Source organism: Cadophora gregata, assembly GCF_030347475.1.
Source record: "Cadophora gregata isolate MNR1 chromosome Unknown scaffold_7, whole genome shotgun sequence".
In the NCBI taxonomy this organism is placed as follows: domain Eukaryota; kingdom Fungi; phylum Ascomycota; class Leotiomycetes; order Helotiales; family Ploettnerulaceae; genus Cadophora; species Cadophora gregata.
This window is the reverse complement of record NW_026695930.1, coordinates 850,519-868,608: the sequence shown is the minus strand read 5'-3', so window position 1 is coordinate 868,608 and position 18,090 is coordinate 850,519. Positions and strand designations below refer to the sequence as shown.

Here is an 18,090-nt window from a genome sequence, read left to right as displayed (position 1 = left end):
TGTCTAAGATGCGTGAATGCTTTCATTGATCTTTGTCAGCAGTGTTATAAAATCCTTGTTAGAGTATTTAATCCTCATTCCGCAAGTGGAATTATGGTCCAAGGATCAGACAGTTGTGGGGGGAGTTATCATTTTGTGACATATACAGGAGCTCCAATCACTGATCGAGATGCTCGAAGATTGGCTAAGCGTAATGTCATGCAACATATCCACCGCAGTAGGAAGAATGCTCTTGCGGTCCGACGGCACAAGCCGTTACTATACAGTCTTGACGTGCTGCACGAATTCACTGAACGACAGGCGACTTCTTCAGAACCACTCGACTTAGATCCTAGCCACACCAATTTGGTTCCGTTTAATGTGCCAGATAATGCATGCTGCTCGGCATCTCCCCAAAAAGATGCAGTCCCGGACAGCATGTCGACAACAGTCCTTCTGCCCGGCATAATGACCATGTACAGGCTCGGAGCTGGTCGCGGTGACCCGTTTTTGAAATTTCCAATCAACATCACTCCCAGATCTAGGGAGCTTGTAGACATCAGTCAGTGAATTGCCCAATTAAAGTGTGATTCTAGATTCCACAAAGCTAACAGAACGAGTAGTCTTCAAAGAACGGGGAGGCAAGGCAAGCCCACTCAAGGTTGCATGGTTCCAAATAAGCATACTCGATGCAGCAGCGTTCCACCAATTACTCTCAGGTGCCGCGACATATTTCAATAACCTTCGAAATGGAGATAGTTTGCAAGCAGATGAAGAATCTCTTGCCCATCACACCTACTCGCTTCAGTTGATCAACCGGCAGATGCGAGACGTGAAACTTGCAACAACTGATGGCGTAATATCCTCAATCATTGGCTTTGCTTGTTACTATGTACGAATTCCCTGTAAACATAGCCTATATTTGAAACTGAGAGGGTCATAAAGCACTTGGTGGGAGATCTAAGGAGCTGGAAGATGCACTTAGATGGACTGAAAGAGATCGTTCACTCGCGAGGCGGTATCCAGACTTTAAATTCTGTCAGATTTCTGAGAATCATGCTGTCTTGGTAAACTCATTCTTGTACTCCTTCAATTGTAGCTGACTCCTTCAGTATCGACATATCGGGCTCTTGCACCCTTGACGACGTACCAAACTTTCCTCTAGCTTATCCGATTTCCACCATACAGCCGTCGATGCCTTTCTCAAACCTAGAGTCGAAGTACCGACGCATTTCCAACAACCTCGCTTTTACCTTCAGAGACAACTTCGCACTGGTCGAACTTTTGGTAGATCTGATTCGAGAATCCTCACACTTACAAAGCGAGATCCAACTAACCGAAGGAAAGATCCTGATGGACTCGATATATATCTGCGACTACACCAACCCACTTCTTCACAGACTGTTGTCACTCCCAAGGCAAAAACACGCATCGAAAGTTGCTGATATGGCTGAGATGATTCGGCTGGCTGCAATACTGTACCTGATAGGCATTCGGCAAAGCTTTGGGATATACCCAACGCGGGTGACGAGCCAGATTCGAAAGTTGTCAGTCTTGCTGATGACATCTGAGACTGATAGCGCTCAGGCGAGAATGTGGAAAGACCGTGGGTTGGGTTGCATACAGCTCTGGATTATCGTCGTAGGCGGAGTATTGTGTGACGAGAAGGATGGGGCATCGTGGTTTGCGAAACACCTACATGCTGCCATGCATAGGATGTCTGTAGCAACCTACGGTGATTTGGAGGGATTTTTGAAGGGCTTTTCTTGGGTTGATGAAATTCACGGAACTCTTTTGAAAGATTTTAGAAGGAAATTGATTACTTGAAACAACTGACTTCAGGTGGACCACATCATCGGACCTTTGTCAAGCTCTACTAAAATGCACCCTGGGCTTGGAAATGCACTCTCATTGGTAAGTTAATTCAGGTGACTCAGCATAATGCTCTCGCAGCGTATCTTCGCAGTCTTTGTTCCTCTCCCGATTTCACCCTTTCCAGTAGGAGGTCGGAGAAGCTCGAATAAAGCGTGCCACAACCACTACAAGAATTATACAATACTTGGAAAAATGACTAGTTCACCTGAATCAAAGTTTTGCACTACTTGTTATTCATTTATTAAAGATTATGACAAGTCCGGCAAATCAATTCCGCTCTATGTCGACGGATCTTTGAAAGCTCGAATCGTGGAAGGCTGTGAAATATGTTCTCTGGTATATAAAAGTATGAGCTCAGAGATTTTGCTTGACTTCAACCGCTCCGACTTCCGTCTTTCAACGACGTATATGTGGCGAGCAGATGAATCAGCAATGCATCTGTACTTCAACGAGCAGATCAATCTGGCGGGAAGCAAGTACGTCAAGAGTGTCACAAGATTAGAGAGAACGTCTCTTGTTCGGGAAGGTAAGTGCAGAATTGCATCTGAAGTAACATTGTTTTGACAGAAATTACTAGCTACAAGGGCTGATATGGACTCACCTGTGGTGACGGGCAAAGAAATTTCATCTTGGGCGTTGGTGAAGCGATGGGGAGAAAATTGTTCGAGACATAGCAACTGTACACCACTCGGATCTCGGACGCCATTCCTTCCACGTCGTCTGATTGACGTTGGAACTGATAGCTGGGACCAAGTAAGGCTCCAGGTAAATTCTGAAGATATGAGCGCCGCTCAATACATGACTTTGAGCCACCGGTGGGCTGGAGACATGCTTGGAAGACTCACTACAGAAAACATCGCGCAGCTTCTATGTGTGATACCTGAGACATTCTTATCGGCAGTTTTCAAAGATGCTATCATTGTTACAAGGCGCCTTGGTTCCAAATATCTGTGGATCGACAGTCTTTGTATCATCCAGGACTCCATCAAAGACTGGGCATCTGAGTCGGCATCAATGCATTTGATTTACGGCAACAGCTCCTACAATATTTCGGCTCTGGCAGCATCGAACTCTGCAGACGGGCTTTTCTTATCGAAAAGCACATACTCACCAATCCGCATCAACATGTCCATTCGTGGTCTCGAAACTTCATACATACTGCGGATGAATGACACATGGTACGACTTTGTCACTTCGTCTCCGCTCAATCTCAGAGGCTGGGTCTGTCAAGAAAGGCTATTAAGCCCCCGGACACTGCATTTCACCAGCCATCAACTATTCTGGGAATGCGGACAGCTATCTGCCAGTGAAGACTGGCCGGATGGAGTTCCCTCACACCCGCCACCAAAGATAAATCCCAATTACCCCAAATATATTCTCCCGCACGATGACCATGGAATCAAACACACTTTTTCTGAACTCGCCAGAGCAGACCATACAGTCGACAAAGTTACAGCTAAGAAATTTTGGGCAAAGGTTGTGAAACTCTACACTCGCGCATCCCTGACATATCCCACGGATAAACTGGTAGCAATTTCTGGTATTGCAGCCCGATTCCAGCCTCACTTTCAAAATCGATATTTGGCCGGATTGCGGAAGATGACATTGCAACAGAGCTGCTGTGGAAAGTCGAAGATACAGATAACGTCGACACGGTTTCGTCCACGAGAATCTGCAGTCTCGCCCTACTGAGTATGTGGCACCGACTTGTAAGTATTGGAAGAATCAGACTTATCCAAATGCTGAGACATGCATTAATCTCATAAGGTGTCTAGAATCAAGCAGAGCTGACTTGAAGCCATTCTCTAGGGTCATGGGCGTCAATTGTCACCGCCGTGGATTTAGCAAGTCTGCCCAAATCCGAAGATCCCACAAAAGACGCCTTTTTGGGCCAAAAGGCCCTAATACGAGTCTTAGAAGCTTCCCTGCAACACACCAGTTCAGATCTGTACGGACAATTGAAGGGCGGACACATTCAAGTCCAGGGCCGGCTGGCAACAGCCCACCAACGGCGCGGTGAAATTGGACGAGTTGGTTTCGATTTGGATCTCAAAGTATCGACTGAGCTCAGAAGACATGAACTCCGACATTTCATAGTAAGCATCGAATGGGATACTGTCGAAGCCATAAGAAATAAGAGCGAGTTCGGTAAACACCTGTACCATCTTTTGCCTGTGCGAGAAACCAAGCTGGTGGTTACGAAAGATAATCGGCTGTCGAGCCGCGTAGAAGGACTAGTTCTCAAAGCTACTTCAAAGCCTTCTGAATTTCGAAGACATGGAGTGTTCGACTGGTATAGGATTGAACGGAGGAGGGAAGATGAGAACTGGATTCATTCTCTCAACGATGCACAAACGCTCTCGATACAAGCCCAGAAGCACAGATGATGGACAGGATTCGGGACTTGAACGGATGCTACCAATATACTTTCAATATCATCTAACAGGAATGGTGAAGTAAAAGGTAAGGGACAGCGAAAATGGGGTTTACGATAAATTTGGTGCTTTCAAATCATGATAAATACTGTCGACGGGGATAGCATTGGGGTTGGAAGCACCGCTTCGTGAGCGGAAATCGTGCGGGGGAAGAGATCTTCAAGGAATTACTAGATGTTCCAAATTGGAGACGCTGGTGGATTTTAGATGCTTGAGGTTTAGCATAGGAAGGGCATAAAAGGCATTTCAAAAGGGTGAGGGGAGACTGCCGCTTACGAAAGGGGTCTCGGCTATTGGCGAGGTGTTGTTGACAATCGAGGCGGTGCGGTATTGAGGTGTGGCGTTTGCTTGAGCGAAAATTCTTGCGTAACGTATCATGGAATCTTTGCTGAAAGTAATCTCAGAAAGTTAGGAATCATAAGATTACCGAGCAGACTTGATGCATGTATACTGCCTGCTCTCTATCATTGCTAAATGATGCGGGGTGCTCACGAGAGGGAACAAAAAATGTCGATCACTGGTAACTTCTGCTCCAATTGCTCTTTTGGACGCATCTGAAGCCGAACGGTGTTGTATCGCTCAACGCATTGATATTGCACTTATAAGTGGCTAGATAAGAAGATTTCTCATGGGATGCAAGTGCAGCTTTCTTTCCAGCTTATTTTGAAGAAGCGAAGTCCGTACACACAGGAATGGCCGGGGAAAATTTGACTTCCATCTGGCAGTGTCTCAGTGACAATGCCGTAAACAGCTTCTAGCGAATAAACACCCCATCAGATCTACCAGAACAAGACATATGTTTTCAACAAGCCTAGAATACTTTTGTCGAGAGAAAGGCCCTTTTAGATCCAGTCTGAAGGCTAGTAATGCACGGGTGTATAGAACTGGGTTCCAAGTACTACAATAAGTTCTTCCAGGCATTTCTTTAAGGGACTGAGATCGTACGAGAGTCAAAATCTGAAGCAAAGAACCAAGGTCGAGACACCACATAGCACTTGACTTCGCCATCGACCCTTGAGCATTGACATGTCAACTGCGGTAAATGAAGTCGACTACAGCCAGTGAACTTGTCACGCCCCGACATTCACTCCTGCCATAAGCCAATGGCACAGACCCACTGGAGAAGAACAGGTTCGTGGAATTTGATAATCCAGTCTCTACATGGCGTGGGGTGGTATAAGATCCATGGAGGGGTTTGAACTTTGGGAAGCGCTTGCGAGAACTCGCTGTAATAATGCCCCTCAGCTTCATGCAGAGGGGTAAATAGACCTGAAGCTGCCGGGTCTCGATTGTGCAGGGGCTCAGGTAGCGCTGATTCGGCATATCTGAAATGGCTTACTTGAAAGGTCAAAGCATCTTCAGAGTCTCCACCAAGGTGCATCATCTCGACAGGACTTTCTTCAACAGGAAGGTTCAAGACACGGATATAGTACATAGAAATTAAGCGTCTCAGCGGGAAGGAGCTTGACCAGCGCGTTTTGATAGTGGCATATCCTCAACTGTAGATTTTGGGACCGGAAAAGCACATGCGCAAGACTGATTGTCGCACAACAAGGTGAATGATAAACAGAAGTACAATTACGACATATGAAGCCTTGTCAAAGCCGTTTCCGCTTTCCAAACATGGAGCCACTCATCATCTCACCACTTGCATCCGGGATGTCTTGTTAGAGGCTGAAGATCAGAAGGCTACAAAACTTCCTTCTTTGTTTTCTCTTGGGGTTCGGCAGAGACGCCAAAGAATAGCAGCCGCCGAAGAGAAACGGGGTTTGATATCCGGTTGAGGAATCTATGATAAACAATTGTCATTGGAGCGGGAACATGTTGCATAAACACTCAAATCGCCCAGAAAGGTTGCCCTTGCGAATCTCATGTGCTGTATGCAAATCATGACTCGGATGAGGCTGGATTGTACCTTCTCACCCCCGAGAATATCAAGATCTAGTCACGATTGACACAGCAGGACAGACATGCCGTGCAATTGAGTCTGTGCTCCGCAAACTTTGTGTGAAGGAGAAACCTCCGAAGACTTCAAGGTACCCGCTTTAGATATGAAATCGTCACCGTCATCCAGACGATTGAACCCAAAACAGCGAAGCTTGCGAAAATGGGGGGGAAACCGGGTGTAAATGTTAGGGCTTTGTACGGAGCGAAGTGAGATGACAGGCACATATGTACCTGTGCACACCTGCACATGCGCACCAACACCTTCATGGTTGCCAGGGTCCATTCTCTTGAGCTGAAACGCTGCCAATTTGAGTTTCCAGTGACCCAGGGTATTTGTTTGACGAATGCTGAAGCTGTGTAGGTCATGTTCATCTGATTTGATATCTGCACAGATCCAAATGAGACCAAACCAGTAGACTCTAACGGTAAAACTCTAGCATCTGTCCTGCCGAAAATATCGAGATCTGGTTGAGGAAAATTGAAACTGCATGGATGTGAGAAAGGTGCAAATTTAAGCAGCCAATGAGCAGCCCGAAACAGGCATGGGGATCTTGTAAATCTCATGCCGGATCCCAGAATCGGCGTGGATTGCGAATTTTGAGGCTGTGGCATGGACCTTGAGATAATGAACTTCTTATATCTCCTGAAGGAAGCTCCTTTGATCGGCCCTCTTTGGTGGTTGGGATTGGTTTTCAGCATCATAGAGCTGTATGAAACGAAACCTCCACCGAGCACCGAGATGGTTCCAGTAGATTGCCGACCGAGACGGACGCGAGATGCCTGGACCTGCATCATGCAAAATTGCCTTTTCGTTCCTGCCAGATACTGCAGGCCCCGGATGGGTGCGTGAGATCTATTCAATGCGTCGCTCTTGAATTTCATCGAATCGTGTTCGCTGGTGTGGAAGTTGTTTAAATCAGGGCCGGGGCAGAGAAGAAGGATCTTCACCAGGGGTCCCTCCACCAGATCCCCAAAGCGCTTCCATTTTGCTTTTCTCATGAGTGCGGCTGCGGCTTTGGCGGGAAGCTTAAACCTGAATCCCGAAGAAGACTCTCTCTGTTGAATCATAAGCCGAGCCAAGAAGACGCGCTGGTCTGGCCGTGTCTGCACTATCTCTAGATAGATATCAGGCGGCCCGGAACGGTTGGACACCCTTCAACGTCCGTAAGCAAGTACAACATGTGGAGAAGTCGAGCAATGGCCTAAATGTAGTCTGTGAGTGAGATTCTCATGGGCGGATTGAAGTAAGTGGTGCAAGTAACGAATATGTACATGAAAAGGAAAATGGAAGAAGACGTCACTCCTTCTTTCGTCGCTGACCTTTGTTTCGACGAACAGCCGCTTTCTCACAGCTGAGAGCAATGCTTCGAGTGAAAGTGTCAGCATAAAGATCGGCGATTAGTCTTTGAAGAGAGAGAGGGGGGGGGAAAGCGAGTAGCCTCAGCGGGGCAGCAAGCCAAGCTTTGGGTTCTACAGAGGTACTCCGTAACGTCGTTCAGTTAGATCAGCGAAATCATCGTGGAGATGCAACCAAACGGGCTGCTCCCCCTGCTGGCTCGTTCGGTCGGGCAAGCATGGAGCAGATCTGCAGGTGGGCATCACGGGCGAAGACGCCTGTCGATGTCGAAAGGATAATAGCAATTGTCGCCACGTTTGTGAAATGTGCATGTATCATGACGGTCAAGGTCAGCCCTGAAGTACATTACCGACCTATCTCCCCCTACTTTAGTATGGAATGGAATGCTCTGAGTTGGAATGCGGCATCACGTGCCTGCGTTCGTCCCAAAAACAGAGGCGCGGGTTCGTTGCACCTGCACTCGCATTTGCAATTTGTACAACCACGCACGCATCCCGTGTCCAGGACCAAGCCAACATTCTTCCGACCTCACCTGGGTATACTATTTGCAACTAATGGCGACTTTGCTACTGTTCTCTTCTCCTGCATCCGAGATGTGCAGACACGTGCTGAATGGAGACCAGGACTGGTTGTCCCAGTTCCACAATGTGCGTATTCTGTCCTGTTTATGCCGTCGGCTTCCTTGCCTCCAATTTCTTCTTCCGCCCCTCCCGTCCTGCTGCCAGGTGCCAATGAATTCTCGAGGAGAAGTAAATACCACTAACGACAAAAGGGCCATGCCATGATGGCATACTGTAGATCTACCGAAGGCTGATCATACACATTGCTTCGGCACTTCAAGCGAAGCAGTTCAAAGTTATGATTATCTCCCGCGAAACACTCTACACAAAAGTCACTTTGCAAATCCTCATGCCTTCACTCGCAATCCTGAACACTTTGGGACTAAACCCGGGGATCTGACGACCCTGGCCCGACCAGCCGGCTGGGTCGGCAGGGGCAGATGCATGCATATCTTGGGTCCGAGCCCCCCTGGTCGGTGGACGCTCTCGTCGATGGCAATAAAGGTGCCACAGCTCGAGCATGGGTGAAGCGATCGTTGGGTCGAGATCCCACGACATCTAGCCTCAGTGAGGCGCTCTACCAGCATTAGTTGCCCAGTTCATCCTATAATTTCATCCCATATAGGTTACATTGTTTCTTCGACGGATGCTCTCCGCAACCAATTGTTGAGAACATCGGTTATTGAGTTCTTGGGAAACCTGGTTGTGTATTCTGAATCTTTGAATACTGCAGCTGAACGTTGAGACGCAGCAGCTAGTTCAGATTTCATGCCAAAGCCATCGTACAATCAATGTTCATGGCTGGACCAATTTACGTCTATCAGGGCTGAAGAATGTCATCGAAAGACGAGTGGTTGACAACGTGTCAGAATGGTACGCATAATCCTTTTTCTTGGAAATAGTTTGAGTTTCCAGCGCGGTTTATTTGGTCTCCTTGCACAGATTACGCACTTTTGAGATGAACACGATACATAGTTCCCTAGAACTGGCAATTTCACTGCCAATCTCAGCTTGCGCCGAGAATACGAAAGGCTGAAGTACCTTGCACTGGCTGCAGCAAGGCTGCCAAAGGAGATATGAGGCTGTGGATGTGGCCTATTGAGGCAATAAGAGTGGACGGTGTGCCACAAGGGTTGCTGCCCAGCCAGGGTTGCACTGACCAGCGCGTACCGTTTCCATGGGATCAGGGCTTGCAGGCCAGCCGTCAACGCATGCTACCCTCCGCTACTGGCGTTGTTGTTTCGAGAGTTCTGGGAGCATGGAAGGGACACTCCACGAGGATAGGAGACCTAGGAGTTTCAGCAAAGTGACATAGTCTCATCTCCCCAGTTCGCAGCTTCGCCTGCTACTACTGTCATGCACGACGATCCACAGGAGAAGGAGCTGGCAAGTACAGTCACACAACAAGCGCCAGCGAAAGGGAACTTGTTGGTAATGTTCGTGTTGTTGAACGAATTCCGCCGGACCTGGACTTCTGGATTCTGGAAGCTGGATGCTCAGTAGCAAACCGAGACAAGAACCCGACTCTGGAGTCCTCTGGAATGCAGCGAATGCACCTGAACTGTAGTGCAGTAGTGTCTGTAGACTCTCGATGGCATTGCACTTCTGAGTGAAATATTACCTGTCGCACTGACCAAGATTTATGGTTTCGGCGGGAGGGTGCTTTCCGGTTCCCCGCCCGCACGGCCAATCTACAGCCAGATTTGCTCCCGGGACCGTCGAAGCGACGTACTTCTGTCATATCTCAACCAAACCTCATCTCAATCTCAATCTCATCCCATCCCCTCCCCTCCCCTCCCCTCCCCTCCTATTCTCTTTCCAGGTGCAGACGCGAGATCCTGAGATGATGCGAGCCTGAAGGAGACGGACGAGTCCTGTCGCAGCCGCCGTTTGCGCTGGAAACCGTCGAAGCCTCTGCCGACGGCTGACCGTACGGCAGGCTATCTCCGCACATATGAGTATATTCAGTTTTCATTGGACGACGAGCTGTTGGGCTCAGAGCGGGCGCCAATCGAGAAAGCTGGGATGGCTGCGGCCGGTTCCACTGATTCCCATGGCCCGTCGAACCCTAACTGATTTTGCCTTCAAGGCGACTCTGGACGGCCGTCGATAGTTTGCTCCTACAGTAGAGTCCTAGCCAGTAGTGCTTAGGAGGCTTGGAGTGCAGCACGGGCATGGGTGGCATTGATGGCGCCCTGCCCGAATCCTGCCTGCTGCTACTCGTAATTTACTTGCTTGTAATTTAAGTCAGCACCGGAGAGAAATTCTGACATAGGTTGGCCTGGCCTGGGCTGCCCTACCCTGCCCTGCCCTGCCCTGCCCTGCCCTGCCTGGAAAGCTCGCTACTAAGTAGTAAGTACTGGGACCAGAGGCAGGCGAGGCAGGAGGCAGGAGGCAGGAGGCAGGCTATGTCTGTGGCCCCGAGGGCCCCTAGGACCACCATACGCACCGTTCCGCCCCGGCACCGATCAGGGCAGGGCAGGGCGTGGCCAGAGGGCACTGGGCACTGGCACTGGGGGACCACCACCACTCACCTCACACTCACACCCAGACAGAGCAAGCGATTTTATTACTTCTCTCTCCACCACCACCACCACCACCACTACCACCACCACCACAGCACAACCACCACCACAACCACCCACACACCCCCACGCACTCCCACTCCCACTCCTCGAGCACGATGTCTTTGCAAGCTTAATCCCTCCCGCAATCCCTCGCTAGCAGCGCTGGCATCTGCTGCAGGCCCCATCAGGGCCATCACAGATCGTGTTTGGTGCCTCGCAAGATCCCTGAACCCGGGTTACCAATGTCTTTGACCTCTTTCCTCTTTCCTCCTTCCTCCTTCCTCCTTCTCCTCCCCCTCCCCCTCCAGCTACTCATCCCCCCATGCCGTCCCTCTCAACAGGACAGGGCTCCACGTCCACCACCCTGCTTCACGGCTGCTAGTCGAGGTCGATCGATGCTAGTCATCTTTGGCCAATACGGAGAATTGCCCCAAGCTTTTACTTCCCCATTCTGACGTCTGGAAATCACCTCACTCGATCCAAGGGCATCCACCGACAGACCCACGCCATCCCCTGTAGGGTTTGGCCTTTTTATCATTTACACTTGTCTCTGAAAATACCTGCGGCCATGACAAACCCCTGTCACTTACCCCCTTGTCAGGTTTGGCAAGTACTGGCACTCAGTCCCTTAGTGCCATTTTGCAATGATTCTCAGGATGTTGTCGCTCAGTTTTGGTATGGGAGAGTCTTCATACAACTGCGTCTTAATGAAGACATTTACTGCTTGCCATTAAGAGCCTTGTCCGTTTCATTGCAATGCCTCCTGGCCTGTGGCTTGTCATTGGTGCGGTCTCAATCGGCCAACGCGGGATGGATCTTCTGAACCACTTCGAAATATTGCTCTAGGCGGTGGGGGCTCGTGGCAGACTGTATATGAGGAGAGCGGTAGCCATCTTGTGAAATCTCGGAATGAGATACCGAACGATTGGTAACCCCTCCAAACTCGACCCCAGTTGCACATCAGCTCAAGCCAGACACTTCACCACAAGGTGGTCTTAAAGTAACACAGCCAGCACCTGTCGATCATCAACATCTTCAGGGCATACAAAGCAACGAAAGCCCACATATCGCCAACTCACTCACAGACAAACTCTTTTCTTCAGTTTCTTTCGGCGGACATTTGCTTTGATTTCTTTCCTGCATCGACTGCCTATTTCACGCTTTGCACACCATACATACGATTTCTGCAGCAGCAACACAGCAGTTCTAAGTTATAGACGTCTTGCCTCAAAGCAAGACACAACCGGCACGCTGGCAATTACAGCACAAGCGCCAGGCCAGGCCTGGGGACGTTGGGCTGAGCAGAACACACACCAGCCGATCCAGACATTCTACACAATGGATATTTCTGGTATTGTTCAGTCATACGACTCGCGGGCTGCCTCGTCAGCGGCACTTTCTCGAACAATCATGGCTCCTCAGTATTCTCCGGCGCAGACATATAGCGGAGCAACTAGCCACAACATGGTAGCAACACACCCACAACAGCAACAGCAGCACAATCCGTTCAGTTTCACTGGTTACTCTGGACCCAACACGAACATGATTGTCCCAGCGTTTACGAACTGCAACTTCATTCAGCAAAGACCACTCCCGCGCTTATTGCAAGTAGACGACGATGGAAGTCGACAAGTCTCGTACCCCCGAACGTCCCGAACTGGCTTCATTGAAGAACACCATAGTCAAAGCCCACCGGTCAAAGCAGAATCGATGTGGCCTGCCCCAGCCAGTAACCCTGTGTTCAACTCGGCCGAAACTAAGACTTCTCCAATATCGACACGGGCGCAAGAGGTTAACTTCGGAACAGAAGTCGATACTTTGATGAAAGCCATCCAGGCGAAAGCGCAAACCACCCCCCCACAGGCAACCTCCTCTGCCGAACAGATCAGACCTGTGGTAGGTGCTTTCCATTCTCCCATTTCAGCACAAGCTACTTCCTACCTCGGAATGTACGCTTCAAGAGAGGAGTCGAAGTACAAGCTCACCCATGCTGCTCCTCAGGAAGAATCAAGTAGCCCGAAGAACTCGAAGAAGCGTTATCAATGTACGATTGCGAATTGCAACAAGAGTTTCTATCAGAAGACACATCTGGACATTCACGAGAGAGCTCATACAGGAGTCAAGCCATACGTAAGGAAGTCAACCTAAAATACAGTATAAATTCGCTAACATCTATGCTAATAGGCATGCAAAGAGCCCGGCTGTGGTCGAACATTCTCACAGCTTGGAAACCTGAAGGTACATTAGACACCCCGAAAACCGACGATGCAGCCTCAATTCACCACTCCAGCGCTAATGTCTTCTCTCCAGACTCACGAACGTAGGCACACTGGAGAACGTCCATATCAATGTGAAATTTGTGGAAAGCGGTTTGCTCAACGAGGCAATGTCCGCGCCCACAAGAACGTCCACGACAAGTCAAAGCCCTACCACTGTCGCCTTGACACCTGTACAAAGGACTTCACCCAGCTGGGAAATCTCAAGGTACGTTGATTTGTTGCCTTCTGTAAATTCATCACAATTATCCACTCTGGCAATCGCATAGTGGCGATTTTTGCCTCCGTTTCAACTTCGGTCCTTGATCCACAATATGTTTACTTCTTCGCTTGCACCCCTCAAACAACCTGTCCACTCCGCCACATCTTCCTGAACCATTCTCTTACGCATGAATGATGAAATCTTCCTCCCCTATTGCTTAGTTCGTCGATAAGCAGACATACGAAGCAAGGTTCACTAAGACCAAAGCTGATGACATTACCACAGTCCCACCAAAACAAATTTCATATCGAGACCATCCGCAATCTGACCGCTAAGTTTGCTTCTATTAAGGACGGCGACATTGTCCATGCCGGCGACAAAGAACTATGGGAGTATTTCGCCAACCTGTATAAGAACAGCAACAAGGGTATCAAGGGCCGTGGTAAGGATCGCAAAGTTGGCTCCGTATCTAGCCGGTCCTTCAATTCCGGTATGCGCAGCTTAGGTGTCCATGGGAGAGGCTTCGGTATGGCGGGCTCCGGCCGCAGTAACATGGTTGTTGGTGTCGGCGGTATGGGGGCCCCAAGTGGAGGCAGAGCCGATGGTGGACAGTACGACATGTTTGATGTTGATGACGGGAGCCAGAGTGGACAATCACACATCGTGAGTAGAGGCGCAAGCTCAGTTGGAACGTGTTACGAGGACGCGCCGTCAGACGCTTATGAAGACCATGGACGAGGCGCCAACGAGTTGGCGTTCGGTGACAGGATATACTAATCCTCATTGTCGAGAGACGCACGAATGACAAAGTGGGAGATAAGGAAGATTGGACATAAATATGAAGGGCGGAGTTGTAGCAATACAATGCAGGCGCAAGTACAGACGCCATTTACGATTGTTGATGAGAGATGAACGAAACACGAACTGGATTAAGCATGGAGGAGCCGGCGCAACCCAGCAAAAAACACAAATGTGTACTACTATCACGAACACGATGAACGACACTTGATTCTGAACATAGAACTAGTTGGATTATGGACGGCGGGGAGGGGAAATAGACGGAACCGGACTGGATATATGGTTGGGCTGGTACTCTCGAGGCATCTTTATGGTCATCTGGTTCTCAGGAGGGGTGGATGGTTTTCTTCATTTCTCAACGTCATCACATGCGATTTTATATCCCTATTCTCATATCAACTATCTATCTAGCCATCTCGTTGCTTGCATCAAAGTCGATCTTGGGTCGCGATCTTGTATTTTCATTCTTTTTGGTCGTTTTGTCTATCTTCACTTCGCACATTCACTACGGAACTCTGTACGGAGAGCAAAATATTTTGTACCAATGAAGGGTGGGTATTTGTCAAAGACTTTACTGTTCTAAGACTCCTTCTGTCTTCACAGAGAGAAGGTTGGCATCATCAGGAGGCTTTCTACTTTTAGCTCTACCCTGGTCAGGGAGGCTGTCTGATAATCGGTCAAGCATTACGCTTTGCTCAGAAATATACTTTATTAGCAATATCAACATTACTCCAGATTGTGGACTTCTTGTAACCATCAACCTTTGTAATCCCATTGGTCATTGATTGGCTTTACAAGCATCGACGCGAAACTTAGGATAATAATATTATTACTCAATATTTGCCACCAATGTTTCTAAATATTGTACTGCTTGGTAGTTGTCTCGATTGATTGACGTTCCAGGTTGTGAGAACGGAAATGCACTTTCGTCCCGGGCTCTGAGGTTGGTCGCGACCTCTCGGTTACTGTAGCGTTTGCCTTCAACTCCCCCTTTGCAAGTGCAACAGCCGAACAGACATTGAGTAACCCCAGCGTGGGAAGCTTAATGCACGCTTATCTTCAACACCACGTCCTCGGAAAACTCATGGCGTAATTGGCAATCGAGATCTGGCTATCAAATCTCATAAGAAGCCGACTAATTACTAGCATTCTCAACATCGGAGGGTTGACCGTCGGCGAACGTGGGCTCATATCTCTTGCTCTTTGTGTGCCCATTGATGCGATCACGTAACGCCTCAGGGCAACCAGCCCATGAAATCCCGCGCTGCGACAACTGATAAAATGCTCCCTAAAGTGCAAGCGACCTGCCTTTTCTGGGTCCTGGTCCTGGGGCCTGTTGCTGGTGGTGCTAGCACATTGGCCTGCGCACTCACGCAACGAGTGATAATCCGGACCCGAAACCCGTGCTCGTGGTCATCCTTTGCTCAAAAGGTAAGTTTTTCGCGGGACAACGAGTTCAAGGGAGGGATTTACACTGGCTAATAGCCTCGCCAGAAATTAGACGATGGGAAGGCTCGGCCCAGAGCGGTACGGGCTTCACCGCCGAGCCGATTTGGATAGCAGATCATGAAATCCCAAGATTGTGGTCCATACCATGGAGCATGCCGTTTTGTACCCCCGGAGAGACCTCGTGCATCGATTGTTGGGATGCGGAGTGTGATGGCTGGTGTTGGAGAATGATGTGTAATGTTACGTGCGTGATGGCCGAAGTAGGTCCAGTCACTACGGTAGTACAAGACCACAATCAATGCACAGACGTCCGCCTGCGGGACGAACCTTCGTGGAGAATTGACATGCGTTCGTGGTGGTCTGAGTCCTGCACCGTAACTTGTGAGATGTGATTGTGCGACGGAAGATTATCCTCGGATGCAAATGTATGTATGTGATGGCGTCGTGATATTGGCAGTAGTCGCCGAATTGCCACAGGTGAGACCGGGAGGTGCGGGTGTGTTGTGATGTCTTGGAAAGCAGTGGTGGTAGTGGAGTGGATACTCGTAGTGGATGGAGAAACGAGGCACCACAGAACGAGGGATGATACAGAGACGACCCCCTGACGATATAGAGACGACCCCTCCTATATTAAATATAGCAGAATCCTTAGATTCTACTACGTAACTGTAAATAACTATATATTAAATTATATAGGTAATACTACTATTATTAATAATAAAATATTTAGAGTAAAGGAAAAGATACTAATATAAAAAATAACTAATTATACTATATCCTCGGGATTACTTCTAACTCCACTTCTACTTCTTAGTCTTAAGATAACTATAATACGAATACTAGCTTATCTAGCTGATTTTAGCTTTAAAAATAAGGTATTCCACTTATCTTAGGTATTACTACTATTCTCTCGTGCAGAAAGGGATAATTACTCTTATTATACCCTATATAGCGGTAATAAATATACCTCTTTTTATTATAGTTATACGAAGTATAAGCTAAATAATAAGCTAATCAAGCTTACTTATTTCCGTATAGAATACGCTTAAATTAGCTAAGAATATAGCTAGATTCTGCGAGTATTTACTAGTTATATTATTTACTTAAGACTCTTTACTCTACCTCCTTAGAATAACGATTTTACTTTAATATTAAGTTAAGAATTAGAAGAGAGAAGAGCTTAAAAGTATATCTTGCGTTAGTTAAATTAAATACTAATAAAAGTGGAAATCGAATAGTATTATGATAGGGTAGTGTAGTTCTAGGTTAGAAGATAGTTAACCTGTTTTATAAGGTTATATAGATAAGCGTAATAGCGTATAATAAATATATTATCTTCTCTCTCCTACTCTTACTACTTATTTAGTTAGTAGTCCTCTATATCCCTACTTATTATATACTTTAATAGCACTACCTTACTTCTTTTATATTAGTAACTTATATAGGGATCTAAAAGTAAGGCAGAGGAATAGCTAGAATATATTTAAGCTAGTAGTAAAAGTAAGAGTTAGAATTTCATCGCTTAGTATCTTTATTATAAAAATAAATAGACACGTAAGAAGCAGCTAGAAAAAAAAAGCTCGAAGAACTCTTATTTAATAAGTAAGATATTAGGAAACAGTAGAATATAAGTAAAGAGAGCTAAGAAAGTATAAAGGAGAAAGTTATTATATAAAGCTTAGAAGATAAAGTTACTATAGTAATAGAGAAAGTTTATATAAAGAAAATAAGTAAGGAATAAATAAATACGAAAAGAAAGTAAGTTTAAAATAAAAAAGAAGCCTAAAGTAAGGTATAAAAGGAATATAAGGAAAAAAAGTTAAGAAGATTAAAGTAGTTAAGAGAGCTAAGTCTAGAGGTTATAAGAAGTATAATCGCTACGCTCTTACTAGTAACTCTAGTACTTTTAACTTTAGTAATATTAAGTATACTATACCTTATAAGTAAATACTAAAGGTTTAAATTATTTACTAAATTCTTTAATATAACTATATTTCTAAGAGATCCTAAGAACTAAAAAACACTAAGTATAAAGGAAAGTAATATAATAGAATATATTTAAGTCCGAAAGGAAAGCTATTAAGAATTAAAGATTATGAATTCTAAGATAGCGGAAGTTAAGTATATTTCAGTTATACTAGCCCTAAGTATACTAAGCGCGCTATACTTTAAAGGAGCTAATATTACAGAGTTCTTAAAGTGATATACTAACTAATATAATAATACCTAATTAAAGGATATAAACTAAATTAAAAGGCTTCCTTAATATTATAATCTTACTATTAGTTAGTATATTAAGACGCTACTAAAGTAGATAAGTAAGAATTAAAAAGAGCTAGTAGTATCTCTTTTAGAGAAGTATAAGGATTAAGATACTTTTTAATAAATAAACTCCTAATTATTTCTTAAGGCTCTAAAGTTAAAACCGTAGACTATAGAAAGTGATATAAAGTAGTTTATTCGATAATTCACTATAATCTTAGCTACCTTAGTAAAAAGAAGCTAGTTAGAAAATTATACTCGAGGAGTATAGTTCTTAAATAAGTTACTAAGGGACGTTTATAAGAAGATAATATATAAGAATAAGATTAATATTAATAAGCTAAGTATAATTAAGTTTAACAACTTAGTTAAGATAGCTACTA

General features: G+C 46.5%; 4 protein-coding genes across 4 annotated transcripts; 3 read left to right on the top strand and 1 right to left on the bottom strand.

Annotated features, from left to right (window-relative positions):
• The first annotated feature begins 52 nt into the window (after positions 1–52).
• ONS95_013039 (uncharacterized protein) lies at positions 53–1,812 on the top strand. The gene is made up of 4 exons (XM_058506669.1): positions 53–541; positions 603–871; positions 925–1,046; positions 1,092–1,812. The coding sequence occupies exons 1-4, from the start codon at positions 94–96 to the stop codon at positions 1,804–1,806; spliced, it is 1,554 nt and encodes a 517-aa protein (XP_058357399.1). The 5' UTR covers positions 53–93; the 3' UTR covers positions 1,807–1,812.
• A 390-nt stretch (positions 1,813–2,202) lies between these two features.
• Positions 2,203–4,606, top strand: ONS95_013038 (uncharacterized protein; the record flags this gene model as incomplete). The annotated part of the gene is made up of 3 exons (XM_058506668.1): positions 2,203–2,380; positions 2,432–3,394; positions 3,664–4,606. The coding sequence occupies 3 exons, from the start codon at positions 2,203–2,205 to the stop codon at positions 4,239–4,241; spliced, it is 1,719 nt and encodes a 572-aa protein (XP_058357398.1). The 3' UTR covers positions 4,242–4,606.
• A 767-nt stretch (positions 4,607–5,373) lies between these two features.
• ONS95_013037 (uncharacterized protein) lies at positions 5,374–5,724 on the bottom strand (the record flags this gene model as incomplete). The annotated part of the gene is made up of 1 exon (XM_058506667.1): positions 5,374–5,724. One exon carries the CDS (start codon positions 5,722–5,724, stop codon positions 5,374–5,376), a length of 351 nt encoding a protein of 116 aa, XP_058357397.1.
• Positions 5,725–12,058: 6,334 nt separating this feature from the next.
• On the top strand, positions 12,059–13,975 carry ONS95_013036 (uncharacterized protein; the record flags this gene model as incomplete). The annotated part of the gene is made up of 5 exons (XM_058506666.1): positions 12,059–12,616; positions 12,722–12,850; positions 12,905–12,958; positions 13,031–13,204; positions 13,484–13,975. 5 exons carry the CDS (start codon positions 12,059–12,061, stop codon positions 13,973–13,975), a joined length of 1,407 nt encoding a protein of 468 aa, XP_058357396.1.
• Positions 13,976–18,090: the final 4,115 nt, after the last annotated feature.

Excerpts from the sequence above, each read along its gene's own strand:
- ONS95_013039 (XM_058506669.1), top strand. The coding sequence starts at position 94 with ATGGTCCAAGGATCAGACAGTTGTGGGGGGAGTTATCATTTTGTGACA. Across the intron at positions 542-602 it reads TAGGGAGCTTGTAGACATCA|TCTTCAAAGAACGGGGAGGC; the intron begins GTCAGTGAATTG and ends CAGAACGAGTAG. Across the intron at positions 872-924 it reads TTGGCTTTGCTTGTTACTAT|CACTTGGTGGGAGATCTAAG; the intron begins GTACGAATTCCC and ends AGGGTCATAAAG.